The sequence below is a fragment of the Hemitrygon akajei genome, chromosome 1, assembly GCF_048418815.1.
Source record: "Hemitrygon akajei chromosome 1, sHemAka1.3, whole genome shotgun sequence".
NCBI lineage: Eukaryota > Metazoa > Chordata > Chondrichthyes > Myliobatiformes > Dasyatidae > Hemitrygon > Hemitrygon akajei.
In genome coordinates, this window is record NC_133124.1 from 48,286,406 (window position 1) to 48,312,110 (window position 25,705).

The 25,705-nt window shown below is 38.3% G+C and overlaps 1 protein-coding gene across 6 annotated transcripts in view; it reads right to left on the reverse strand.

Moving 5' to 3' along the window:
- Positions 1-25,705, reverse strand: part of sntg1 (syntrophin, gamma 1) — a 435,268-nt gene that overhangs the window by 8,825 nt on the left and 400,738 nt on the right. For all 6 annotated transcript variants that reach the window (XM_073042629.1, XM_073042607.1, XM_073042638.1 and 3 more), the window contains 3 exons: positions 18,076-18,147; positions 10,933-11,085; positions 5,940-6,032 (listed from right to left, as the gene is read on the reverse strand). In XM_073042629.1, coding sequence (XP_072898730.1) covers positions 5,940-6,032; positions 10,933-11,085; positions 18,076-18,147 — 318 coding nt within the window. The remainder of the gene's footprint in view (positions 1-5,939; positions 6,033-10,932; positions 11,086-18,075; positions 18,148-25,705) is intronic.

Consider the following 25,705-nt stretch of genomic DNA (forward strand, 5'->3'; position numbering starts at 1 on the left):
AAACCCAAAGGGTTTCTACAAGTATATTAAGGGTAAAAGGATAGTAAGGGACAAAATTGGTCCTCTAGAAGATCAGAGTGGTCGTCTATGTGTGGAGCCTCATGAGATGGGGGAGATCTTAAACAGTTTCTTTTGCATCAGCATTTACTCAGGAAACTGGTATAGCATGTATGGAAGGAAGAGAAACAAGCAGTAGTGTCATGGAACGCATAGAGATTAAAGAGGAGGAGGTGCTTGCTGCCTTACAGTGAATAAAGGCAGATAAATCCCCCGGACCTGACATGATATTTCCTTTGACCTTGAGAGAAACTAACATAGAAATTGCAGGGGCCCTGGCAGAAATATTTTAAGTGTCCTTAGTCACGGGTGCAGTGCCGGAGGATCGGAGGGTAGCTTATGTTGTTCCATTGTTTAAAAAAGGCTCCAAAAGTAAACCAGGTAATTACAGGCTGGTGAGCCTGACATCAGTAGTAGGTAAATTATTGGAAGGTGTTCTGAGAGATTGAATATACAAGTATTTGGACAGCCAAGGGCTGATTAAGGATAGTCAGCACGGCTTTGTGCGTGGTAGACTGTGTTTAATGAATCTTGTAGAGTTTTTTGAGGAGACTACCAAGAAAGTAGATGAAGGAAAGGATTTAGTAAGGCCTTTGACAAGGTCCCACATGGGAGGTTAGTTCAGAAGATTGAGACACTAGGTATCCATGGAGAGGTTGTAAACTGGATTTGAAATTGGCTGTGTGGGAGAAGACAGAGAGTGGTAGTGGATGATTGCTTCTCAGACTGGAGGCCTGTGACTAGTGGTGGGCCTAAGGGATCTGTGCTGGGACCATTGTTGTTTGTTGTCTATATCAATGAGCTAGATGATTTTGTGGTAAATTGGATCAGCAAGTTTGCTGATGACACTAAGATTGGAGGTGTTGTGGACAGCGAGGAAAGCTTTCAAAGCTTGCAGAGGGATCTGGATAAACTGCAAAAATGGGCCAGAAAATGGCAGATGGAATTTAATGCAGACAAGTGTGAGGTGTTGCATTTTGGAAGGACAAATCAAGGTAGGACATACACAGTAAATGGTAGGGCACTGAGGAGTGCAGAGGAACAAAGGGATCTGGGAGTTCAGATACATAATTCCCTGAAAGTGGCGTTACAGGTAGACAGAGTTGTAAAGAAGGCTTTTGGCATCCTGGCATTCATGAATCAAAGTATTGAGCATAGGAGGCATAGGAGTTGGGATGTTATGGTGAGGTTGTATAAGAAATTGGTGAGGCTAAATTTGGAGTATTGTGTACAGTTCTGGTCACTTAACTATAAGAAGGATATCAGTAAGATTGAAAGAGTGTAGAGAAGATTTACTAGGATGTTGCCGGGTCTTCAGGAGTTGAGTTACAGAGAAAGATTGAACAAGTTAGGACTTTATTCCTTGGAGCATAGAAGAATGAGGGGGGATTTGAAAGAGGTTTACAAAATTATAGGGGTATAGACAAAGTAAATGCGAGTAAGCTCTTTTCACTTAGATTAGGAGAGATAAATACAAGAGGATGTGGTTTTAGGGTGAAAGGGGAAAGGTTCAGGAGGAACATTAGGGGGAACTTCTTCACTCAGTGGTGGGAGTGTGGAACAAGCTGCCATCTGACGTGGTAAATGCAGGCTCACTCTTATGTTTTGAGAATAAATTGGATAGATACATGGGAGAGATCTGGAGGGTCATGGACTGGGTGCAGGTCAATGGGAATAAAGTTTCAGCACAGACTAGAAGGGCCAAATGGCTTGTTTTCTATGCTGTAGTGTTCTATATACTAATATACTCTTCACATCATTCCCTATCTCTTTCATTTTTAACTGTTTGCATCCTTCTCACGTGTCACTATTTTTGCTAGGTTTGTAACATATTCAGATTTGAATATTTAAAGCCCTGCTTTCATTTATCATGAATATGATACGGGAATCCCTGAGGTACAGAAGTGACCCCTGTCACACTCCAATAACAACACTGAAAATAACTAATTTATTGCCATCCTATTTCCTACCTTTTAATCTTTATCCATACTAATGTTTCTCCAAGTTTGTACATTGCAATATTATTTCTCTCTATCAAAAGGGCAGCACATTATTGAGGAATGATATTACAGTTGCCAGCGACCTGTGTTCAATTTCCACTGCTATATAACCATATAACAACTACAGCATGGAAACAGGCCATCTCGGCCCTTCTAGTCCACGCCGAACACTTACTCTCACCTAGTCCCACTGACTTGCACTCAACCCATAACTCTCCATTCCTTTCCTGTCCATATACCTATCCAATTTTACTTTAAATTACAATACTGAACCTGCCTCTACCACTTCTACTGGAAGCTTGTTCCACACAGCTACCACCCTCTGAGTAAAGAAATTCCCCCTTGTGTTACCCTTAAACTTTTGCCCCCTCTCAACTCATGGTCTCTTGTTTGAATTTCCCCTACTCTCAATGGAAAAAGCCCATCCACGTCAACTCTATCTATCCCCCTCATAATTTTAAATACCTCTATCAAGTCCCTCCTCAACCTTCTACGCTCCAAAGAATAAAGACCTAACTTGTTCAACCTTCCCCTGTAACTTAGGTGCTGAAACCCAGGTAACGTTTTAGTAAATCTTCTCTGTACTCTCTCTATTTTGTTGATATCTTTCCTATAATTCAGTGACCGGAACTGTACACAATACTTCAAATTCGGCCTTACCAATGCCTTGTACAACTTTAACATTACATCCCAACTCCTATACTCTATGCTCTGATTTATAAAGGCCAGAATACCAAAAGCTTTCTTCACCACCCTATCCACATGAGATTCCACCTTCAGGGAACTATGCACCATTATTCCTAGATCACTCTGTTCTACTGCATTCTTCAGTGCCCTACCATTTACCGTGTATTTCCTATTTGGATTATTTCTACCAAAATGTAGCACCTCACACTTATCAGCATTAAACTTCATCTGCCATCTTTCAGCCCACTCTTCTAACTGGCCAAAATCTCTCTGCAAGCTTTGTAAACCTACTTCATTATCCACAACGCCACCTATCTTAGTATCATCTGCATACTTACTAATCCAATTTACCACCCCATTATCCAGATCATTAATGTATATGACAAACAACATTGGACCCAGTACAGATCCTTGAGGCACACCACTAGTCATCGGCCTCCAACCTGACAAACAGTTATCCACCACTTCTCTGTGGCATCTCCCATCCAGCCACTGTTGAATCCATTTTACTACTTCAATATTAAAACCTAACGATTGAATCTTCCTAACTAACCTTCCGCGCGGAACCTTGTCAAAGGCCTTACTGAAGTCCATATAGACAACATCCACTGCTTTACCCTCATCAACTTTCCTCGTAACCTCTTCAAAAAATTCAATAAGATTTGTCAAACATGACGTTCCATGCACAAATCCATGCTGACTGTTCCTAATCAGAGCCTGTCTATCCAGATAATTATATATACCATCTCTAAGAATACTTTCCATTAATTTACCCACCAATGATGTCAAACTGACAGGCCTATAATTGCTAGGTTTACTCTTAGAACCCTTTTTAAATAATGGAACCACATGAGCAATATGCCAATCCTCTGGTACCATCCCCGTTTCTAATGACATTTAAAATATTTCTGTCAGAGCCCCTGCTATTTCTACACTAACTTCCCTCAAGGTCCTAGGGAATATCTTGTCAGGACCTGGAGATTTATCCACTTTTATATTCTTTAAAAGCGCCAGTACTTCCTCCTCTTTAATCGTCATAGTTTCCATAACTTCCCTACTTGTTTCTCTTACCTTACACAATTCAATATCCTTCTCCTTAGTGAATACCGAAGAAAAGAAATTGTTCAAAATCTCCCCCATCTCTTTCGGCTCCACACATAGCTGTCCACTCTGATTCTCTAAGGGACCAATTATATCCTGCACTTTTGCTATGAATATAACTGTATAAACCCTTCGGATTTATTTTCACCTTACTTGCTGTCTATAAGGAGTTTGTACATTCTCCTTGTGACTGCGTGGGTTTCCCTGGGGTGCTCTGGGTTCCAAAGATGTATGGGTGAGTAGGCGAATTGGTCACATTGGTCTAACTGGGTTGTGTGGGCTCATTGGCCAGAAGGGCCTGTAACCATGCTGTTTCTCTAAAGAATTAAAAAAATAAAAAAATATTGCAATATATAATATAAAATGTTACATATCCATTATAGAAATATCCTGACTATCATTCTCACTAACAATTGAGATAGGTTTGTGAATTTACTCATTGGAAAGATAACTGTCTTGAAATGCTAAATTCGCAATAACTAACTATAACCATGAATACACACCAGCATCTTATTCCCAGTGCAATTAAATTCAGCATTTAATTCAAGTGCAAGTAAAATCACCCAGTGCTTCTGCCTTCAATGTCCACTTGTGTACCATCAGTGAGAGTTTTGATAAGTTTATAAAATAGGTACATATAGCTGTTTGCCTCAATAATTAGCAGTCTATTACCACGGGAAGCCCCTGTGGCAATTTTCTTCTGGATTTTCCACTCTGAGAAATTCAACAAATATAAAAATCAGAGACTTAGCATTTTTTTTGCTACATTATCTACATGTGCTGCCACAGTCAGGAGTCCCCAGTATTTTTTGTCCTACTTTTATTTGTCTTTTCAAAGGTCACCCTCTCAAAATTATCAGGGTCATATTCCATCTGCATTGCAAATATATCTGCACACACCACATTAACTAAAGTCTACACCTATAGGTCTAAACTGTCTTCATTCAAAGTACTCCCAGACTGTAATGGAATACATTCCACTTATAGATGTGTGAAGCTCCAATAGCATCATAGACAAAGCAGACCAACTGAGCCCATTAAACATTCATTTCCTCCACTACTCAGGGCTACAATGTGCAGGTTGGATCACTTATAAGGAGTCACAACTTCACTGGCAACTCGGCAAAGCCTTTTCAGCAATGTCCCACAAACCAACGATATTTGCCAGCTAGAAAGATAAGAAAACACCTACAAATTCACCTCCAAAATAGAAACTCCCTGGAGCTGTAAAAATATTTTACATTTTTCAACTCAAGACGGTTTGGAATTTGGACCCTTCACTGGGGTTGTTACACTTTCACCACAAGGGCTGTAATGGTCCAAGAAGGCGGCTTACTTCCTTCACAACAGTCATTGGAAGAAGCAGATCCATAAATGAATAATAATTTAAAGCTACTTTCTCTTTATGCAACTCTCAAAACAGTGCAGGTGGAGTAGAAAACTAAATGGCTAAGATGATCATGGGACTTCCCCTTTCCTCTTTGTGCTGGGAATAGTCAATTTCCCAAATATAGGGGCAAAGAAGAAGGAGTTTGTAAGATGCCTTTCTCCATCAGTGGTGATTGATTACTCTTATTAGCACAATGAATTATTTATACAAATTTATAAAGATAAGTGTACATTTATATTTTGTATGAATAGAAATTATTGTATGCTCAAATTAATTTGAATGATCAAATGCTAGACATTTCCAAGAACTATTTATTCTTAATTTTGATACACTTTCTCTATTTTAACTATCATGCCAGTGATTTACAATTGACTTTGCAACATTTAGTTAAATACAAGCAATATGAATTTCTATCACAAAAGCCTGAGCAAAAGATATATATTTTTAAATACAGACTTATTATAGTTTTTACACCACAGGGCATTAATTAAAAATTTAGTTTGTGTACAGTAACCACATTAAGGATTTTCTAAGAAGAAATCTAATTAAAATATGCTTTTTCTTATTATGTTTTTTGACAGTTTTGTGATAGAGCATTGTAAATTCAATTAATCTTCCTATTCTGAATATTGTGTAGGAAGAACTTTCTGATAATCTTAAACTAAACTAACATTAATGAAAAGGTAAACTAGGACTTATCTTACCTTTGATGCAGCATCAAAGCACACAAAACCCATATTGAAGTCTATTGTCAGTCCCAGGAGATGACTCTCCAACACACAGGCATAAGTCTTACACTGAAATAGTAATAAACAAAATATCACATGTATAATTCTCCTTCTGATCAAAAACTTACTTTGAAACATTTATCAGGAAAAACTCATGATAATTTTTTCTCCTTAGAGTACAATTTAATTAATATTTAAACAGATCAAACCACATACTCCTACAATGGTCATTGATAAAGCTCAATGCTTATTCTGAATTCATTTGTTCAGTAACATCCTGAAGTGCCTTCACTATGATATTTAAATATATCTATGGTACTCACTTCCACTGGTCTATCTGGAAATTCATTCCAAACATTTATCATTCTGTGTGAAAAGGATTTATCAGCTTTAGTTCTGATTATACTTTTGTTAACTACAATCAGAAAGTATAACCATGTTTCCTTAAATTATCCTTAACTGATTTTCCAATTTAAAGGAATCAGTTGGCTTTATATGTTCTTTTCTCTTACCTACCTTAAATAGTCATCTCCGATGGCTCATGATATTAAGGAAATAGAAAATTGAATACAGTGGATGGAATTGCAACAATGGAAAAGAAAACAAAAATATGTGTTGCAACTCGATGTCATAAAGTACTCTAAATATTATTTGGAACAGTTTGTATTCTTTAAAATTTCTGCACTTTATTTTCACATATAGTTCCTTTACAGAAATATGATATTCTAAAGGCTAATTACTAGTGAAAATTTATAGTAACTTAGCAGTTCGAACACAGTTTTTTTGGTTAGTTTATTGCTCCTGCTTTCAAACATGCTGAAGTACATCAAACCATTTGTGATTAGGAATGCTTGCACATATTATTTTACGTCTCTGGTTATTATGCATCAAGAAAGTTACTGTTTTAATTCCTCCTTCCCGTGGAATTTATAATATTTTAAAACACAGAAGCAAGCCATTTAATAAACAGTGCTGAGTCAACATTATCTTAGTTCTATACTCCCATTTAATCCCCGTAGTATATAAAATTGTTCCCCCACAAGAATTTATCCAGACATTTTCTTAAAGTTATCAAAGTCAGTTATTATTTACTTCTGCAGCCCATCAAGTAGACTATTTTAGATTATAACAGTATATCACAATCCTTCTGATCACATTAAGGACTTTTCCAGCCTATTGATTGTGGGGGTTGACCATGAGAGGGATGATAATGAGGGGACAATGTGTAACTGTAGCATCTATTCTAAGTGCATCTTCTTATCTACTGCCAGTTGCTCAGTCTTCTCACACCTCCTCTCCAAAACCAATCATTGCCCATATACTGTGGTGATGGCTGAACTTGCCCCTGTAATGATATAAATGTGTAGCAATGACAGAGTGCTCACTAACTTTAAATTCCTGAAGACAAGAATTATGAGCATCTTAGCACCAAGCAAATCCCAGTCAATATGGGAAAGTTAAAATCCCTCACTGTTATAAATCTTTTGCTGTGAATATATTTCTGTGGTTTTCCTACATATCTCTTCCTCTAATTTTCCTATTGCATGGCCTATATAGTTTAACCTTAGCAAAGTGATCACCCCTCTTTTGTTCCTAAGTCGGCCCCATGTAGCCTCATATAAGAATCTGTTGAGGCTGGTTTTTCTAAGTAGATGTTAAGTTTTCCCAAAGCAATAGTGCAACCTCACCCACCTTCCTCTTTTGCATTCTGTTCTGTCACGTCTAAGATTTCTATACCACAGAGCACTAAGCGATCAGTCCTCTCTTCCTTCAACCACATTTCTATAATTGCAATAATATTGAAATTCTATGTACTGATCCTCACTCTATGTTCATCAGCCCATCTGTGAGGCTCCATGCATTAAATGAGTGCAACTAAGCTCACATGCCCTTCCATGCTCCCTAACCTTCAGTACCAACTAAACCTCCTTAATATATGTGCTACATCTTTCCCCGTTTATTGAGTTACTACTATGCTTCCTACTCCTAGCAAAATTAGTTTAAACTCTCACGGGAGAAAGTGAGCCAGACTATCGGCATGAATACTCTTCACATTCCAGTTCAGTAGCGACCTGTTGTGTTTGAAATAAAGTGAAAATTTTCACTCCATGTTCATTTGAAGTCTATCGATGAACATCAAAGTGTAAAATCAGAGCAGCTAGCAGCCATTCGGCCCAGTATACCTGACCTAACCTTTTTCAGGATGATTCCACTTGCTTCATGCTTCTGCTCTTTTGACATTCCATATAAACATTTTCTGCTCAAATATGCATTTAGTTCCTTGGGAAAATTAACATTCTCCTATATTATTCTTGGATTATAATGAGGTATACTAGTGAACATTGCTATTGGATGCTTCTGTCATAACAGAATTCTATTGAGAATGTTTGTGAATTCGATATCAGTCCAAGAAGAAAAATGCCATGGAAGTTGCTCACTAATGCATTTAGAAGGGGAAAAAAACCATATTTTATTCACTGGAATTGAAAAATAAACTTTATTTTTCTTAGAACTCTTTAATAAACACTGACTTGTTGGCATTAGATACATGCTTAATGAACAAGGACCTAAGTCAAAAGATTTAAAATTGATTGCTGTCAATAGACTGTCACGAAATATACCTCAGGAGAAAGAAATGACATACATTGAAATGAAAATAACAATGCTTATATTTGAAGTTTTAGATGGTTTGGGGTTAAAGTATGATAGGCATGTTGAGTAATCTGAAAACAGTTATGCACAAACCGAAAGCTTATAACTAAAACTTAATTAAATAATATATTCTCTCTCTCGCTCTCTCAAAATGTTAGTTTCTTTCTTTATTTGAGGAATAATATTGCTGACATTCAGGGCATTTATTCCCCTCAAACAGAAGAGGCTGTGAACAGTAAATCAATTAGGTCCAAAGTCACATACAGATCAAATCAATAAGCAGAGCAGATTTCAAGCCCAAGATATTAGTGAACAAGATAGGTTTTTAGCAGCAATCTGGTTGTTTTGTGATTATTGTTACTTTTTGTAGTAATATAATGCAAATGATTATCCATTATATTAGAAACATTTTGCTGATTGCTAATTTGAAAAACTCTCAGTTCAGAGGCTATACACATCAATTTCTAGACCAATTGTTTCATTATAATAAAGAAATTACACCTTAATTTTCCAATTTTAACTTTCACATTAGGGGAAGAACATAAGGCGACAAAGGTGACAAGAGAAAATGAAAAGGAGATCTGCAATTTTAATTTGATTGTGTACCAATACTATGACAAGAAATTAGTCAAAGATAAATAATATTGCAGACAGAAAATTAGACTGGAATTTAATTATTTCTTAAATTTAAAATTTAGATCGAACAATCCAGATTTGAATTAAAAACATTTTAAAGTATTTTCTTGAGAACTATGAGCTAGAGAACAATAAGCAACAATATCAGAGCCATAAATGTTAATGTAAACATCAGTCCTAAAATTTAACATGTGTACAAATATTTCAGGCATTAATCTGGCATTGGTTTCTTTGTGGTGTGTGGGTACCAGAAACGTTCCAGTAACATGAACTTTGCCCTCAATCCAATTGTTATCTTAGTTTAAGTCTTGTCCATGGAGACTAGGAAAACCTGATGGCTTGGAAAACAGCCTTAAATTTCAAACATAAACAAATGCTAGATCTGTTGAAATGTAAAAGTAATGAAGTGCTTTATTAATATTATTATCTCACCATTCAAGCTGCCACCATACTTGTCAATCATTGCCAGTTTAGACTCCATAGAAATGTTGATTTAGCTACTGATTCCCTCCCCATCAACTATCCCCTCTGCATCTCATTTTCCAACTTCTGCTGTTTGATGTAATGAACCAGTTTATATGGCTTATTGATTTTAATGAAAATAAGATGAGCATTATTGCTTTTACAGCACCAGCAGTCACTGATTGGAGTTCAATTCCTGATGCTGCATGTAAGGAGTTTGTACGTTCTCTCCATGACCACATGGGTCTCCTCTGGGTGCTCACATTTTCTTACACATTCCAAAGACTTACAGTTACAATTAGTAAGTTCTGGACGTTCAAAGTTGGTGCCAGAATTATGGTGACATTTGTGGGTTTCTTCTAGCACAATCCTCGCTGATGTTTCAAAGTTTATGCAATAAGTAAAGCTAATCTTTAATATTTACCTTCAAAATAAGTTTCTGGTTTACTGCCACACACTCTCACAGTTGCACTACAAAAAATGGCCTTCCTATTTAGTTCAAACCCACATCCTTACTACTTTCATCATTAGTATTTCATCCACACTGAAGTGGTTACCAATGAAATGATTCCCATTCACTGAATTACATCAGGCAAAGAAAGAGAGCCTGAAGTTTTGATAATTTTGCATCTCTAGCTTCTGGCTAAATTCATATGAGACATTGGTGATGACAGTTTTTGCCAGATTGGAGGTTACTCAGCATTTTCAATTACTCAAGAGAACAAATCTTTTTAAAAAGAAGACAAACATAAAGGATAGGGGACTTCAAAGTTTTAAGGCGCAAAATATTTTTAATTGAGTACAGCAACTTATTTCACAATCAGCACCTGGCAACTGTACTTTGGCAACACTTCAAATTTTATTGATAATTTCTATCAGTAGAATTTTAATACTATGATTGCCCGAGGGGACAGTAAGGGGAACCAGAAGTGACATTAGTGTAGCATTTTTATAACTTCAGAATATCTTAAATGCAATCTGAGAAGTACTTTTTGAACTGAAGTCATGAGTAAGGAAAAACAGCTTCAATTGTGAGAGTGGCTATTCTCAATAAGTTAAAATGTCCACATGAAAGCAATATTGTGTGTGCAGGTGAATTGATACAACACCAAGATGACAACACTAAGATGAAAATATATTAAATAGAGAACAAAGTTTACATAAGCATAAGTATATCAATTCATATGTTCACTTAACTACAACTTGACATTCATCATACCTGTATTCGTTCTACCTCCAAGAATGTTGCTGTTTGAAAGGCCTTTTCCCAGAGAATGAGTTCATATTCTAATTCCACACTGAAGAGAAGGTCCTCTCCATTTTCTGTCTGAATGCTAAAACAGTGCTTTCGTCGATCCCACAGCTCACTGTCCTGATGAAAACCTAAAGTTATGTAATCTGGCATACATTATTTAATATTTTCACCTAACACACACATTAATGGTATATTGTACACTGCAGATGACTAAAAGGTGTTCTATAAATATTGCTGTGTTAGCAAATTTGCTTGTAAATCAACTTCCAGGTATTGATGGAAGACTATGCATTCCTTCTAAAATCTTTGCATGACATTATCATCATAAAAATAGTTTGTATCTTTTTCATTTATTAGATTTTCTCTGAGGCTGAATATTTCAATTTTTCATGTCCAGAAATATTATTCTAACTTTCTATAATGGCAGGTCAGCTAGTTAACAAAAATAACATTACACTAATATATCCAGTTGAATAGACTCCTCTGAGCCATATGATCCAGTGATAATAGGTGACAGGATACACCTCATTATGTATTATCTAGTAGCGTGGTAATAGAAGGATCTCAAGCGTATGTAGTGATGAGATTTTCAAGAATTGTAGGGAGGCAGTTCACTATCTGATATAACTTTTAAGTTATGTCATGTGTTATTAACAAAAAGACATTTGCACAAGCTACTTAAATAAGATCCCTGTGAGACAACATTTTTTCAAGGGAAACCATTAGTGTATTAGGCACATAATCCACTTTATTAGCTGCTTTACTTACATAATGAGTTGGTTTTAATCCCCAACACAACATTATCCCTTTTATTTATTGATCTTATACTCTCACATTTGCAGTTGACTTGTTACCATATAATTATGACTTAACTTTATCACTTAAAAGCCCTCAGATCAATAAACAAGTTATTCTTTATGAACTATAACTTGATAATCCAGTTGGCATGCTTAGATGGGCTTTGAAACTTAAATACATAACATATAACAAAGCAAGTAATTTAAAAAGGACAATAATATCAGCCATCGCAGGTGATATAACCATTTTATTGTTGAAGAGCAATTTTAATGCATTCCTTTCCATCAGTGGATATCAAAACAAAATAACATGTTTCAGACTCAATCTTTCATTTCCTGCTGATATTCTACCTTTTACAAAATGGTATGTATTCAATAATCTGTGAATTTGATTTTGAGATAAGGATTGTTTGAAAAATAGTTTTAAAATTCTATGATCTTATGCCAACTTTCATTTAGTGTCTTAACAGAGTCATTAGCGATTTAAACTAAATACCTAGAAAAAAAGTATGAATTCTTGATTAGATGTATTTACTGAGCCATTTTGTCATCCATAGGCCCCTGAACCAAGGCTTTCCATTTGGCTTGTAAAAATTCCACTTAATGTGAAATTGTTTTTTTGTTAGTATTGCAGTATATTGTAGTTACATCAGAGATGGTGGTGTAGGATTTTGTGAATAAAACTTGTGAGAGTTGGTTGATATGCTTAACAATAGTCGCAGCCCTTTACTTCTATTATGAGCAAACCAAAAGCAGTCACCTTATACTGATATCATTTTGTCAGGCACCATCTCCTAAATTGAGCACAACTCAATGGCAGTGTTTGTGAATTATGTAGAACAGCTTCAATTGTGAATGATTTGGGTCATCTGTCACCCATGACATTACCCTACACAGATCCCCAGAATTCACCAAACCTGGCATTGTGAGATTGTCTAGAGATCATACAAGGTGCCCAGCTCAAATCCCGAGTGCCTTGGTTGGGGTTACAGCAGGTACCTCTGGCTTATCCAAGGGTGTGCTGACATGCATGTGGTCATGTCGTGATGCAGGGGGTATGATGGTGGAACCATTCAGGTCTTGGTGGGCTGGTTTAAGGTGATCTGCAGAAATACATTCAAGTTTACCCTTCCCGCACATTTTTTTTTGCTGGGGGGGACAGGGGGGGATCGTTGCTCGCTGCCTCTTATGCGCAGGAGGGAGGGGAGCAGGGGGGACTTTGGGGTTCTCACATCTAACTGCCATTCATTCTTTGGGGCACTTTTCTGTTTCCGTGGATGTTTGTGAAGAAAAAGCATTTCAGGATGTATATTGTATACATTTCTCTGACATTAAATTTGACCTTCAAACCTATTTACAACTAAAGTCTTGCACCCTGTTTCAAAACACAGAAATGACCATCGTAAGAAGGCTTAAGAGTGTGTTGATGGAAATTATGGTGGACAAAAACAAATGAGATACAACACAAGTCAACTGGAACCCAATAGTCCTGAATGCCATAATAGGAAGTAGGAATAGGTGAACAAGACAAGTTCAGGCAGAGAAACCCAAAAACCAGAATTGGGAAATAGGCAGAGTCAATATTCAGATGGACAAAGTACAGATACAAATGCTGGAAAGGCTCAGGAAAACTCACTGGCACAATCTGGCAACAAACAGGTGAAAACACAGGACTGAAATACACTGAGCAATAAACAGAGAGGCAGATGATAGGTTGAGCACAATGAGACACAGGTGGCAGCAATACAGGGGCCGGAGTAGAGCAGGAGTGGGTGCAGGAGCACATGGCAATACAAAATCACAGACTGACAGCTAGGGGGAAACACAGAAAGAGACAGTGTTCAACTGGAGGTAGTGACATGTTAACAGTAGGCCATGAGATGGAATCACCCACAAAATAATTTTTCACTGTGATGTGCTGTATGACGGCTGTGAATTCCAAGATGTAGACCAGGTGGTGTATTATTATTATTATTATTATTATTAGATGTGTACTTAATAAAGAATTTCATTTCCCAGTGGGCAATGCAAGCAGTTCACCAGGAACCAAAAATGAGTGAAGTAAGCAGTGTTGAGCAGTGTTCAGAATAAAATGTGTTAAGTTTGTCTTTATTGAGAACAAACATAATATTGTGTCAGAAATCAGTGTGAAGACTAAACACTTAGTGTAAATGAACACCGTGAGTGTAAGAAAGTCCAACACAGAGAAGTTGCTGGCCAGACAGCATGGTGAGTTCCAGAAGTTCATCAAATTCACCAAGAAAAATTCTGGTGTGTGGCCAAAACTTCATGTACTGGATAACGTAAGTCTTCCCACACCAATGCAGTTTACTGGCATAGCTGATAACTGATAATAGTGATTCAATATATATTTAGCGGCTAGTGGGGGGGGGGGGGCTGTTGAAAAATTGAAAGCATTTATTTTTCTACATGTAATTGGTGAAGATGCTTTGGAAATCTATAACAGATTTGAAATTGATGAAGCATCCTTTACATCGGACACTCTGATGACAAAATTTGAGGAGTAATTTGTCCCAAGTAAAAGTGTCACATTTGAGAGTTATAAACTACTTTTCCTGTGACCAGAAACACAGGTGTTAACTTTAATCAATACTTAGCTGATATCTACACACAGAGTAGTGTTAGTTTTGAGAGACTCACTAGTTAGAGACAAAATAGTTTGTGAAACCAGATAATCCCAGAGAAAGATTACTCCATGAAAATGATTTGATGCTGAAAAGGGCTGTGAACGTGTGTAGGGCAGCAGAGGCCACATGAGCTGCATAGGGCAGACGGAACAGTACGTGGTGTGAAAGTAGAGGGACAGAGCACAAGGCATTTCCCAAAGCAATAGCAAAGCTAGGAGGTAGGCTCAGATAGTCCTGGTTATGGAAAATCCTGCAATAATTATGGAAAGAATCTTTTTGCAAAGTGCTGCAGAGCTGAGGCTACCAAGAGAAAGGTGCACACATTTGCTGAGGAAATGAAGGAAATATTTGTAGATTCTCTGCAAACCGCTGGCATTGGTAAAACAAAATTGTTCTTTCCAGTGACTGTGAATGAAACAGTAATTCCGTTCAAGCTTGACACCGGAACCCAGGTAAATCTTATCCATGGATGATTACAAGGCTTTCAAAGTAAAGAACAAGATTTACCCAGTGAAATTAGAAATGACTGAAGAGAATATGCCAGTAAAAGGGAGCTGAACAGTAAATGTCAAGCACAAGCAGCAGCACCTAAAGGCACAGCTACTGATTGTACAAAAGAAAGTACAGCCGATAATAGGTCTGAGTGTATGCAATAAGCTCATTCTGGTGAAAAGAGTTTCTGTAGTGGCTTCACAGACCAAAGATGATCACGCTACACTCATGGAAGGGGACGCAGATGTCTTTGAGGGACTGAGATTCTTACTTAATGTAACTCAAGAAACTCGTAACAGCAACAATGAGAGCTCTGGAAAGGTTATGCAAGAGAAGAATAAAAGCTCCACCTTCCATAGACATCTGTACAAGCTACACCAGCATGACAGCCAGAATGCCAGTGCTGAACAGAATGATCGCAATGAAGAAATCGCCCATCTTGCTTCCACATCATGCAGTTTTGGTTCAAAATCTGTCTTTTATCAACTTCCAGTTAAAGACTGGAAATCGAAAATATCTCCATGATTCTCTGAGGCTAAAGAGGAACAATAAAAATAAAGATGAGGAGACCACACAGTCCCAAGGTAAAGAAAGATGGGGAGACCACGCAGACCGAAGGTCAGAATAACAACAACTCAATACAAACCAACAGGATTGACTGCTATCTGATATACAGTCAAGAAAGGGAGGTCTTGAAATTAAGAAAAATCAGTTGGAACTCTTGCAATGACTCACTAATGAAACAAATGCAAACCAGGGCTCTATTGTGGGGCAAGTGGAATGAATTATGGTCACACGGCAAGAACAAAAATAGAGACGAACAGATAGGATCTTGGCAGAAGGATGTGAAAGAAATGAACGTGTTGATCAGTGTTCTCAGAAAGACACTAATATTAATGGACCACATGCAAACAATACACTAGTGGAAACAACTAGCAGACCAAAAGCTGAATATTAAACCACCTCAGAGACTGATTGAAAATTATTGAGTGAATGGGGGCTATTTTTGCTCATTACAATTTAAGTCTTATGGACCAGGTGGAGGGGTGAAACCCAAGGGTTATTTGACCTGCATACAATGCCAAGCATTCCCATGTTAGCAAACTCAGCTTCTGCGCTGCCCAACTTTTCTGTGTCCAATCCATGTGCACGGGCATGGACTGGTGAGCTCGTTGTGGAAATGTGGTGTTTGACCCCATCTTTGTGACTGTAGTGGAATATGTGGGCTTGGTGAGGTTTGGGAATTCACCCAGCAGGGGAGTGAATCCACATCTGGTGGTGCATCTGCTAGACAGAGTTGTTGTGGGCAGCTTACTGGGGGCACCAAAGCCCTTTGCGTCCTCAAGTCGGCACTTCTGAAGGTCTACTCAACAGACCTTTGGTGCACAGGAAATCGGCACCAAGCAGAGGTCTAGCAGCTTTAGCCAAAACCAAGTGCCACGTGTAGCGTTATCCACTGAAGCAGAACATATGTGTCATGTCCCACGAGTCCAGATCCTGCTACGGTTGGCGGCCTCCTGAGAGGGTCCGTTGCTCTTTGCTGGCAGCACACTCACTCGAGTGCCTGTGTCACACAGAAAGTGTCACCCAAAAAAGGTGTTTGTAATGAACAATAGACGACCATGGCAGCTGGAACTCATGGTATTCACGGACCTCCCATGTCCCAATGTGATGGCACTGTCAAAGCTGTATGGTGGTCAGCACTTGTTGGTGTTCATGCCGAAGTATGCTGGGTAAAAGCATAGACCCGCTGTGGAATGGCGGTCATGAGCCTGCTGGAGGCTCTGCTGACAGGATTACTGAGACACGGAAAGCTGGAGGAACGATGCATCTCTGCCTGGCTGAGTGTAGACTATTGACCATTTTAGCAAGCTCCCTATATGGGTGTAATAGTGAGGGCTGTGTGAACTTGATCAGGTATTTGTAGTATAAAGAGTTCTTTAAGGATAAAATAAGGATGCTGATTGCCCAGGAGAGATATCATGTTGTCCGTTATTTCTGAAGGCCTTGCATCATCCAGCTTGGCCAAGGAGAGCAACTGTTTAATGCACTCATGTTCAGCATGTGCAATCAAGACTTATAATAGACTCACAACTCTAGCTGCAGTGGAACTACTTAATGATGCTATGATGTAGTAAAATTAGGTATTGTCTGTGGTGATTTCTCACAGCATGAACTGGGATTTTGCTTGTGCCAACTACACGGTAACATGCTGCTCCCAAACCTCCGGCGGCATCAAAGCGTCTGCGTTGGTCGACATGTCATTGAGCAACTCTGAAATTTTCTGAGAGTATCAGGGTCACCAGTGCAGGATTTTGTGAATAAAAGATGCAAGAGTTGTTTTATGTGCTTAACAAAAGCCACAACCTTAAGCAGTTGCCATACACTGAAGTCATTACGTCAGACGCCATAGCTTAAAGTGAACACAGCTCAATGACAGTTTGCGAATTACGTAGAACAGTTTCTATTATGAACAGCATATGTCATCTGTCAGCCATTACATTACCCTACAGTGGACACAGCTCGGTACATCATGGAAACCCACCTCCCTGTCTGCATACCTTGCTGCCTTCGTTAAGCAGCCCACTTAGTCAAAGACCCCGACTACCCTGAACATGTTCTTTTCACCTCACCTCCCATTGGCCTGAAAGCATGCATAACCAGGCGCAAGGACAGTTTTCACCGTATTCTTATATGACAATTAAACGATCACCCTACTGCAATAAGGAGGACTCTTAACCTCATAATCTACCCTGTTGAGGCCTTGCATGTTACTGTCTGCCAGCACTGCACTTCCTCTGTAACCGTAACACTTTAATTTGCATTCTGTGATGCTTTCACCTCAATGCACTGTTGTAATCAAATGATGTTTATGGATGGCATATTTTTTCACTGTACATGCGACAATAATAAACCATCTTACCAATTAATATTCTTAAGGTAAAAGCTCAGAAAGTAACCCTGAATAATGAATATACCTTTTGAAATATTTTAGCTTATCAAATAAACTGGAAAAGTTTCAAAGAACCACAGCATTTCCTCAATGACAACATAGTGATACTTACACCTTTCTTATCTGTAGGGTTCAGAAAAATGGTTGGTTGTAGTCCAAACAAAACATTTCAGTGTAGTTCTGCAGATACTAATAGAATCCGCTTGCACATTCATACCTTAAGGATTTTGCACATTATCTCGTAAACTGTGTAACTCCTCACAGCTTTTGTCCAATCCCACGTAGTCACCTGAGGAAAGAAATGTTTTAGAGGCTTAAGTGTTTGGATAATTTAGCTTTAAAGGCTGGAGAGGAACAGCATGGCTTAGAATATCTTTGCACAGCAGTGCAGATGAAAATAAGCTGCAGCCACAGCAGGACAAAATTGTGCTTACTTACATATCTCTGAGTGTCCGTTACAAAAGTTAACTCTTGATTTACCATTAGAAGACTCACATACAACTTCAACAATTCATGGCAGCATTTGTGTGATGCACCAAAATACTCAACAGCAAGATTTTTCACCTCATTAGTTTGAAAATAACATTCGTTATTTACCTACAGAACAACCAAGCTTGACATAAAACCATCCTTTTTAAGGAGTCATCAAGCAACCTGTATTCTTTGTACTCACTGTGACCTGTTACTTCCTGCAAACTCAATGAGAGAAGATGCCATGTACTTTTGCAAAACAGAAAGAGGCATTTTCTTCAATATAACTTTCTCCAAGTCTATGCTTCAAACTTTCTTGAAGATACACAATATCCCTGCTGTCCCTGGGAATCTCCACTGCTCAAAGTGGAGAAACAGATTTTGGCAATGTATCAAGAAATTGTGTCCATGCTTTGAGAGCACAATTTGCACTTGACCCAGCCCACATCTTATTGTTTACCACTCTAATACTTATACTAACCTCTTCTGGTCTGCAAGTCGAGTTCAAATCTTTACAGTTATATACAGTTATATGTGGGAAGTTATATTCTTCCCACAATATGGTCCAATATACTCATGGTGATCAGCCCCTAACACCAGATGGCCCGAATGGTAATTTGACAACTTGCTCCTGTCAAATATCTTTCCCAATCTTACTGTCTGTAATAGTCAGAACTACTAAATACTTAAATATTTTTAGAAATAAGATGTATAAAATAAAGTAATAAATATATTTCAATATATATTAATCTGATTTAAACATGGTTGGCATTAAGCTGATGGCCTTATGCGGTTTCCAGCAGATCCCTGAGCTCAACTCACTTGGACCAACAGCCCAGACTCAGTGCTGAGACCAACAGAAAAGTCAGGATGGGGTTTAAATGCTTCAGAAATGCACTGATGCAGAGGTCAGAACTATAAAGTGGACCTTGCCAGCAATTCTCTTACAAATTTCTACAGGGTCAACAAAGGGTGCCACTGTATTTTTAAGATGCTTTTTTAAAAATAATCGCCAGACCCTGCTAGACATTAAGATCACAAAGTGCTGTAGGTCTACTCCATCATTGAGTTGACTGTTGGTGGAGAAATTGAAGGAGCTGGATGGTGCAGATTATGCTGCGTTTGCATCAGAGAGGCTTTGGAGAAGTTGGTGCACAAAGGAGGTGTGCAGTCTAATAGTGACTGACCATCTTAGTTGCTTTTCATGTGACTGCAGGATCCTATTGGACATGGTTACTGTGGAATGCTGCAAGCATTCACTGACTTATTGGTGGACAGCCGGGCGGATGCCAGGGGAGGTGCACAGCCTTGGTCATAGCAAGGACTTGGCCACAAACTGTGGTGTAACCTGTTTACAACTGCCAGGAGATAGAAATTGAAGCCAGTGTACTCCACCAGGGGCTATCTGGCATGGTGTCCAGGCTGCAATTGATGCAGCCCCCGCCCCCCACTTCCAGTATTCACTTGGCACAAGTCAAATTCTATTGTGGTTGTTCTGCAGCATTCATGGATTCAGAGCCTCAAGCCACGGGGTGTTGGCTGATTACAGTCACCAGGAGAGAGGTGTCATAGCCGGTGCACTCCACCGGGGGCAGTGTGGTGCAGTGTCTAGGCTGGAGTCGTTGCGATCCCCTAGTGTTCGCTCGGCAGAAGATAAACTGTATTGTGATCATCTACAGATTTGTGGCATTCTTGAACTCTGCATCTGGACTATTTTTTTGTGTGGCTGTGTTTTACTGGTATCTTACATGTGCTTGGTATCTTCTGTGATATGTGCTCTGTGTGCTTTAGTGTGAGTGACTATTGGTACTGTGTTTTACACTTTGGCCCAAGAGTAATGCTGAATCATTTGGCTGTGTTCATGGGTGTTCATGTTGGTTGAATGGCAATTAAACTTGAATTGAATGGATTGAAATTAGCAATATGTTTCAGCTAGTTACAGCAAGTTATTATTTTTTCCTTGTAGGAAAATGTTTATCAACATTTTCTTCACCATCATCCTTTCCTATCCTTGGCTTAGAAAATGTATGATGGGCCTGCTCCTTGCCAGTAAATAAGATAATCGTCTTTGACTTTCCATTTTGGATATATTATTCCTTTGCTCATATCCCAGGTAAAATATTGGCCTTACAGAGAATTCAAATACATTAAATCACCTTTCTTTTACAGTAATCAAATTCCTAACATTTGGCTGGTCTGTTTGTAAATACAGAATAACAGTTCTTGACAAGTGCTTATTAATAATTTGTATTTTATTGCTGTCAGTCCTTATACATCTAGAAATAGAACATTTTTCAATCTTCAGCTTCCTTTTGTTATAATGTTTCCTAATGATCCCTCCTATATATTAAATTGATAGCTTGGGCAGCATTTCAGCTTCAGTAGCAGTTCAATGGCGCTGCCTTCAGCTGGGTTAAAATTTTCCTAGTGAAAACTTTCTAAGATTTGTAATGGAGGGTGAAGGTGTCACCCTTGTTTGTAAGTAGGCCAAGTGCTCAGCTTAATTGCACAAGCCACTGCAGTGGTTTCATATTGACTTGGATCTCTCAGTTATAAGGAACATAAAAAGAAAACTACTTTTTTCCTGTATGCAAATTGCTTCACTGCACTGTCATTTAAGGCTTATGATTTTTTATGGCAAGCACACAGAGTTGTATGAAATATATAAGTTCTGGTCCCTCCACTGCCAGTTACAGACCATATCCCAACACATCCAAGAATTTAAGTTGGAGTGGGTTCTAGAGCATTCCTATGCCTGATCAATACCGCAAACAGCTGAAGTCCGTGAAACTGCAGCTCATGTAATGGGTAGTGATATTTAATATTGGACCAAAGTTGAAAGATCTAAGATCTGGACAGTTATAACAAAAGTAATTTATATATCTCAAGGTCCATTATGAAATTGATTTGGACAACATTAGTGAAGGATATAAGGGATGTACTTATCATGGATAGTTTTTTTTTAGTTTTGGACAGATGGTTTTGAATACAGAGAGTGGCATGTGGCAAATGTTCAGGGGATATTTGCATGGAGTTCTGCATAGGTGTGTTCCAATGAGACAGGGAAAGGATGGTAGAGTACAGGAATCATGGTGTACAAAGGCTGTTGTAAATCTAGTCAAGAAGAGCTTATGAAAGGTTCAAAAAACTAGCAAATGATAGAGATCTAGAAGGTTATAAGGCTAGCAGGAAGGAGCTTAAGAATGAAATTAGGAGAGCCAGAAAGGGCCATGAGAAGGCCTTGTCAGACAGGATTAAGGAAAACCACAAGGCATTCTACAAGTATGTGAAGAGCAAGAGGATAAGACGTGAGAGAATAGGACAAATCAAAGTGTGACAGTGGGGAAGTGTGTATGGAACAGGAGGAGATAGCAGAGGTATTTAATGAATACCTTGCTTCAGTATTCATTACAGAGAAGGATCTTGGTGATTGTAGGGATGACTTACAGCAGACTGAAAAGCTTGAGCATGTAGATATTAAGGAAGAGGATGTGCTGGAGCTTTTGGAAACATCAAGTTGGATAAGTCACTGGGACTGGATGAGATGTATCCCAGGCTACTGTGGGAGGCGAGGGAGGAGGTTGCTGAGCCTCTGGCAATGACCTTTGCATCATCAATGGCTAGCACGAGAGGGCACAGTTTTAAGGTGCTTGGAAGTAGGTACAGAGGAGATTTCAGGGGTAAGTTATTTTATGCAGAAAGTGGTGAGTGCATGGAATCTGCTGCCTGTGACGGTGGTGGAGGCGGATACGATAGGGTCTTTTAAGAGACTCCTGGAGCTTAGAAAATTAGAGTGCTATGGGTAGCCCTAGGTAATTTCTAAGGTAAGGACATGTTTGGCACAGCTTTGTGGGACGAAGGGCCTGTATTGTGCTGTAGGTTTTCTATGTTTCTAAGATCACAGGTTTTCTTCCTATCTGTGGTAGAAAATGCTAGAAATCTCCAGCCACTTCTCAGCAACTATAAAAACCCCTCATTAGAACAAGTTAAGCTGAAGGGTAATATTTTGAATGTTATTAAACTAATCAGTCTCTGCAGATGATGACAAATGTGGATTTTCACCATTTTGATTTTTATTTCAAATGCTAGCATTTTGGTGATTTTCTTTTCACTTGAAGCTCTGTTAGTGAATGTGAAAAGAACTCTGATCTCCATTAAGGTCATAAAAATACCTTACTTGGGATTCTGTCTACAGATGTGAAAGGTACAGAAGTATAAATTCACCAAAATGTTAAAAGAATTTTGTATTTTCTAGAAGGGAGGTTTAATGGATGAATTTTTTAAATATATGTTTCGGTTCGTATATAAAATAAATTCCAAAGCACAATCCATTTAATTACTAATTTAATTGGTTCAGCACAACTTTCTGTGCTGAATGGCCTGTTCCTGTGCAATACTGTTCTACATTCTATGTTCAATAGCTGAAGATATTCTTGGCCTAATCATCCAATTTATGCCAGTGTGCGGAATTCAGACAGTTTTTTATTAATCTCAGTTTAATTAAAGAGATTGCCTTAATTGTTCTCCCCATGGAGTGGATTAACATGCTGTTATTTCTGGAGGTAATTAATGACCACTCATGATTTCACTGAGGAGCATTAAAGTATGTCTTATACCAAAATGTACTGCTGCAACTTCCCAAGCTTCTTCAATAGTAACTCCCAAACCCACAAGCACTACCATCTAGAAAGACAGGGACAATTGCCTAGGATGTCATCTCTTGCAGATATGCCTCCATGACACATATAGTCCTAATTTGGAAATACATTACTATTCCTTCCTTGTCACTGAATGCAAGTCTCTGTACTCTTCATATTAAACTTAACAAAAATTGAACTATCAACTTGATGTTTCGGGATATTTTAAGGATTAGGGGTTATAAATCTTAAATAACTCTGAGCTTTTCACTGAAATAATTGTCTTGAAGAAATAGCCAGCTTTGGAAAGGGCAATTTCACATGACCTTGGTATTACCAGAAGACAGAGGAAAAGAATAAGATGAGGCTTCCCTTTACTTCTCTGTGAAAATATATATATTTTCAATTAAACATTGGAAATAACTTTGCAACAATATATAAAATTAAATATAATGTCAGTATTAGTAAACTTTTGTTAGATTATACCTTATAGACTACAGCTTTGGACCATCTGCTCCAAGGAGTTACCTGTCAACAGGAGGTAGCTTGTGATGACTAGAACTTTTCAGAAGGCATTACTAAATGACTCAGTATCAACCCATGAATTAGAAACAGACGTAAGTATTATGGCCATATATTTCACGCATCTACACTAGATTGTAATTACTCAAAAATATAGCTAGCTAGGGGAATATTATTCTGAGTTAGTTATCTATTGATTAAAGGGATTCACTAGTAAATGAAGAAATAAATAAATCTCCTGATGATGCAGCTATTTATTATGAGCAATGTGAGTCATTTAAGCAGTATTTTATTCGTCTTTTCAAATGGTACAAATTAGAGATACTATGTGCAATGGGTTCAAAATGAAGACTCTAACATTTGCAAGTTCTCCTTTTAGTAATGTAATGCAGGAATTTATTATTCATAAAGAGACAAATATACATTTAGGCACTTTGCCAGCCTATTATTGAATTAGAAATTTTGCACCTACAGTATATTAGTGAAGGAAGGGAATTCAATGGCTAGGTCAAGTACTCACATTCCAATTGAATCTAGTTTTTCACTCATTTAATTGAAAAGTATGAGCACATCTAATTGGCTAAATGATTGCTAGCAGTATTTAATCTTAAATGATTCCATACAGTATATTTATAGAAAATGAAATTTTTATAAAACTGAACTTAGTTATTTCTATTATTTTTCACTTTAGATACAGTGTATAAAACAACTATTTCACTTTACCAACTGCATAATAAATATAAACTGAGCTAAACCAGAAGACGATAAGGCATAGGAACAGAATTAGGCTATTTGGCCCATCAAGTCTGCTCCACCATTTGATCATGGTTGATTTATTTTCCCTCTCAATGCATTCTCCTGCCTTCTCCCCATAACTTTTGATGCTCCTACTAATCAACAACATATCAACCTCCACTTTAAATATACCCAGTGACTTTGCCTCCACAGCCATCTGTGGCAATGAATTCCACAGATTCACCACCCTCTGGCTCCTCTTCATCTCTGTTCTAAAGGGACATCCTCCTATTCTCAGGCTGTGCCCTCTAGTCCTAGACGCTCCCACAATTTGAAACATCCACTCCAGATCCACTCTATCCAGGCCTTTCAATATACAAGCAACACACACAAAATGGTGGAGGAACACAGCAGGCCAGGCAGCATCTATGGAAAAGAGTAAACAGTTGATGTTTCGGGCTGAGATCCTACATCAACACTCAATATCCAATATTCAGTTGGTTTCTAAACTCGTTCTTCTAAAATTCAGCAAGTACAGGCCCAGAGTCACCAGACGATCTTCATACATTAACCCTTTCATTCTTGGGATAATTTTCATAAACCTACTGTGGATCCTCTCCAATACCAGCACATCCCTTATTAGATATGGGGCCCAAGAAATGCTAACAATGCCCCAAATGTGGTTTGACAAATGCCTCATAAAGCCTCAGCATTACATCCCTGCATTCATATTCTAGTCCTTGTGAAATGAATACTCTGATTACATTTGCATTCCTCTCTACTGATTCAACCTGCAAGCTAACCTTTAAAGAATCCAATACTAGGGCTTTCAAGTCCTTTGCAGCTCTGATTTCTGTATGCGCTCCCCACTGAGAAAATAATCTATTCCTTTATGCCTTCTACTAAAGTGCATGACCATCACTTCTCTCCTACCTGCCCATTCAAGTCCTTCTTCTGACTCCCTGCTTCCTCAACACTATCTGCCTTTCCACCTGTCTTTGCATCATCTGCAAACTCGGCCACAAAGCCATCATCCAAATCATTAACATATAATGTGAAAATTAGCAGACCCAACATTGACCCCTGTGAAGCACCACTAGTCACCAGCAGTAAACGATAAACCACCCCCTTTATTCTGACTCTGCCTTCTGCCCATCAGCCAAGTTTCTGTCTGTACTTTCCTACAATACCATTGGTTCTTATCTTGTTTAACAGTCTCATTTATGGCAACCTCTCAAGGGGATTCTGAAATATGAGTTAACACCATCCACTGACTCCACTCTCCACTTTGTCTATCCTGCCTGTTACTTTCTCAAAGAATTTCCTTATAGATTTATTAGGCAAGATTCTGACTACATGCTGACTACAGCCTATTTTATCATATGCCTTCATGTACCCTGAAACTTCACTCATTCATAATAAAGGACTCATATTCTCAATAACTGAAGTTAGACTAACTGGCATATAATTTCATGTGTTTTG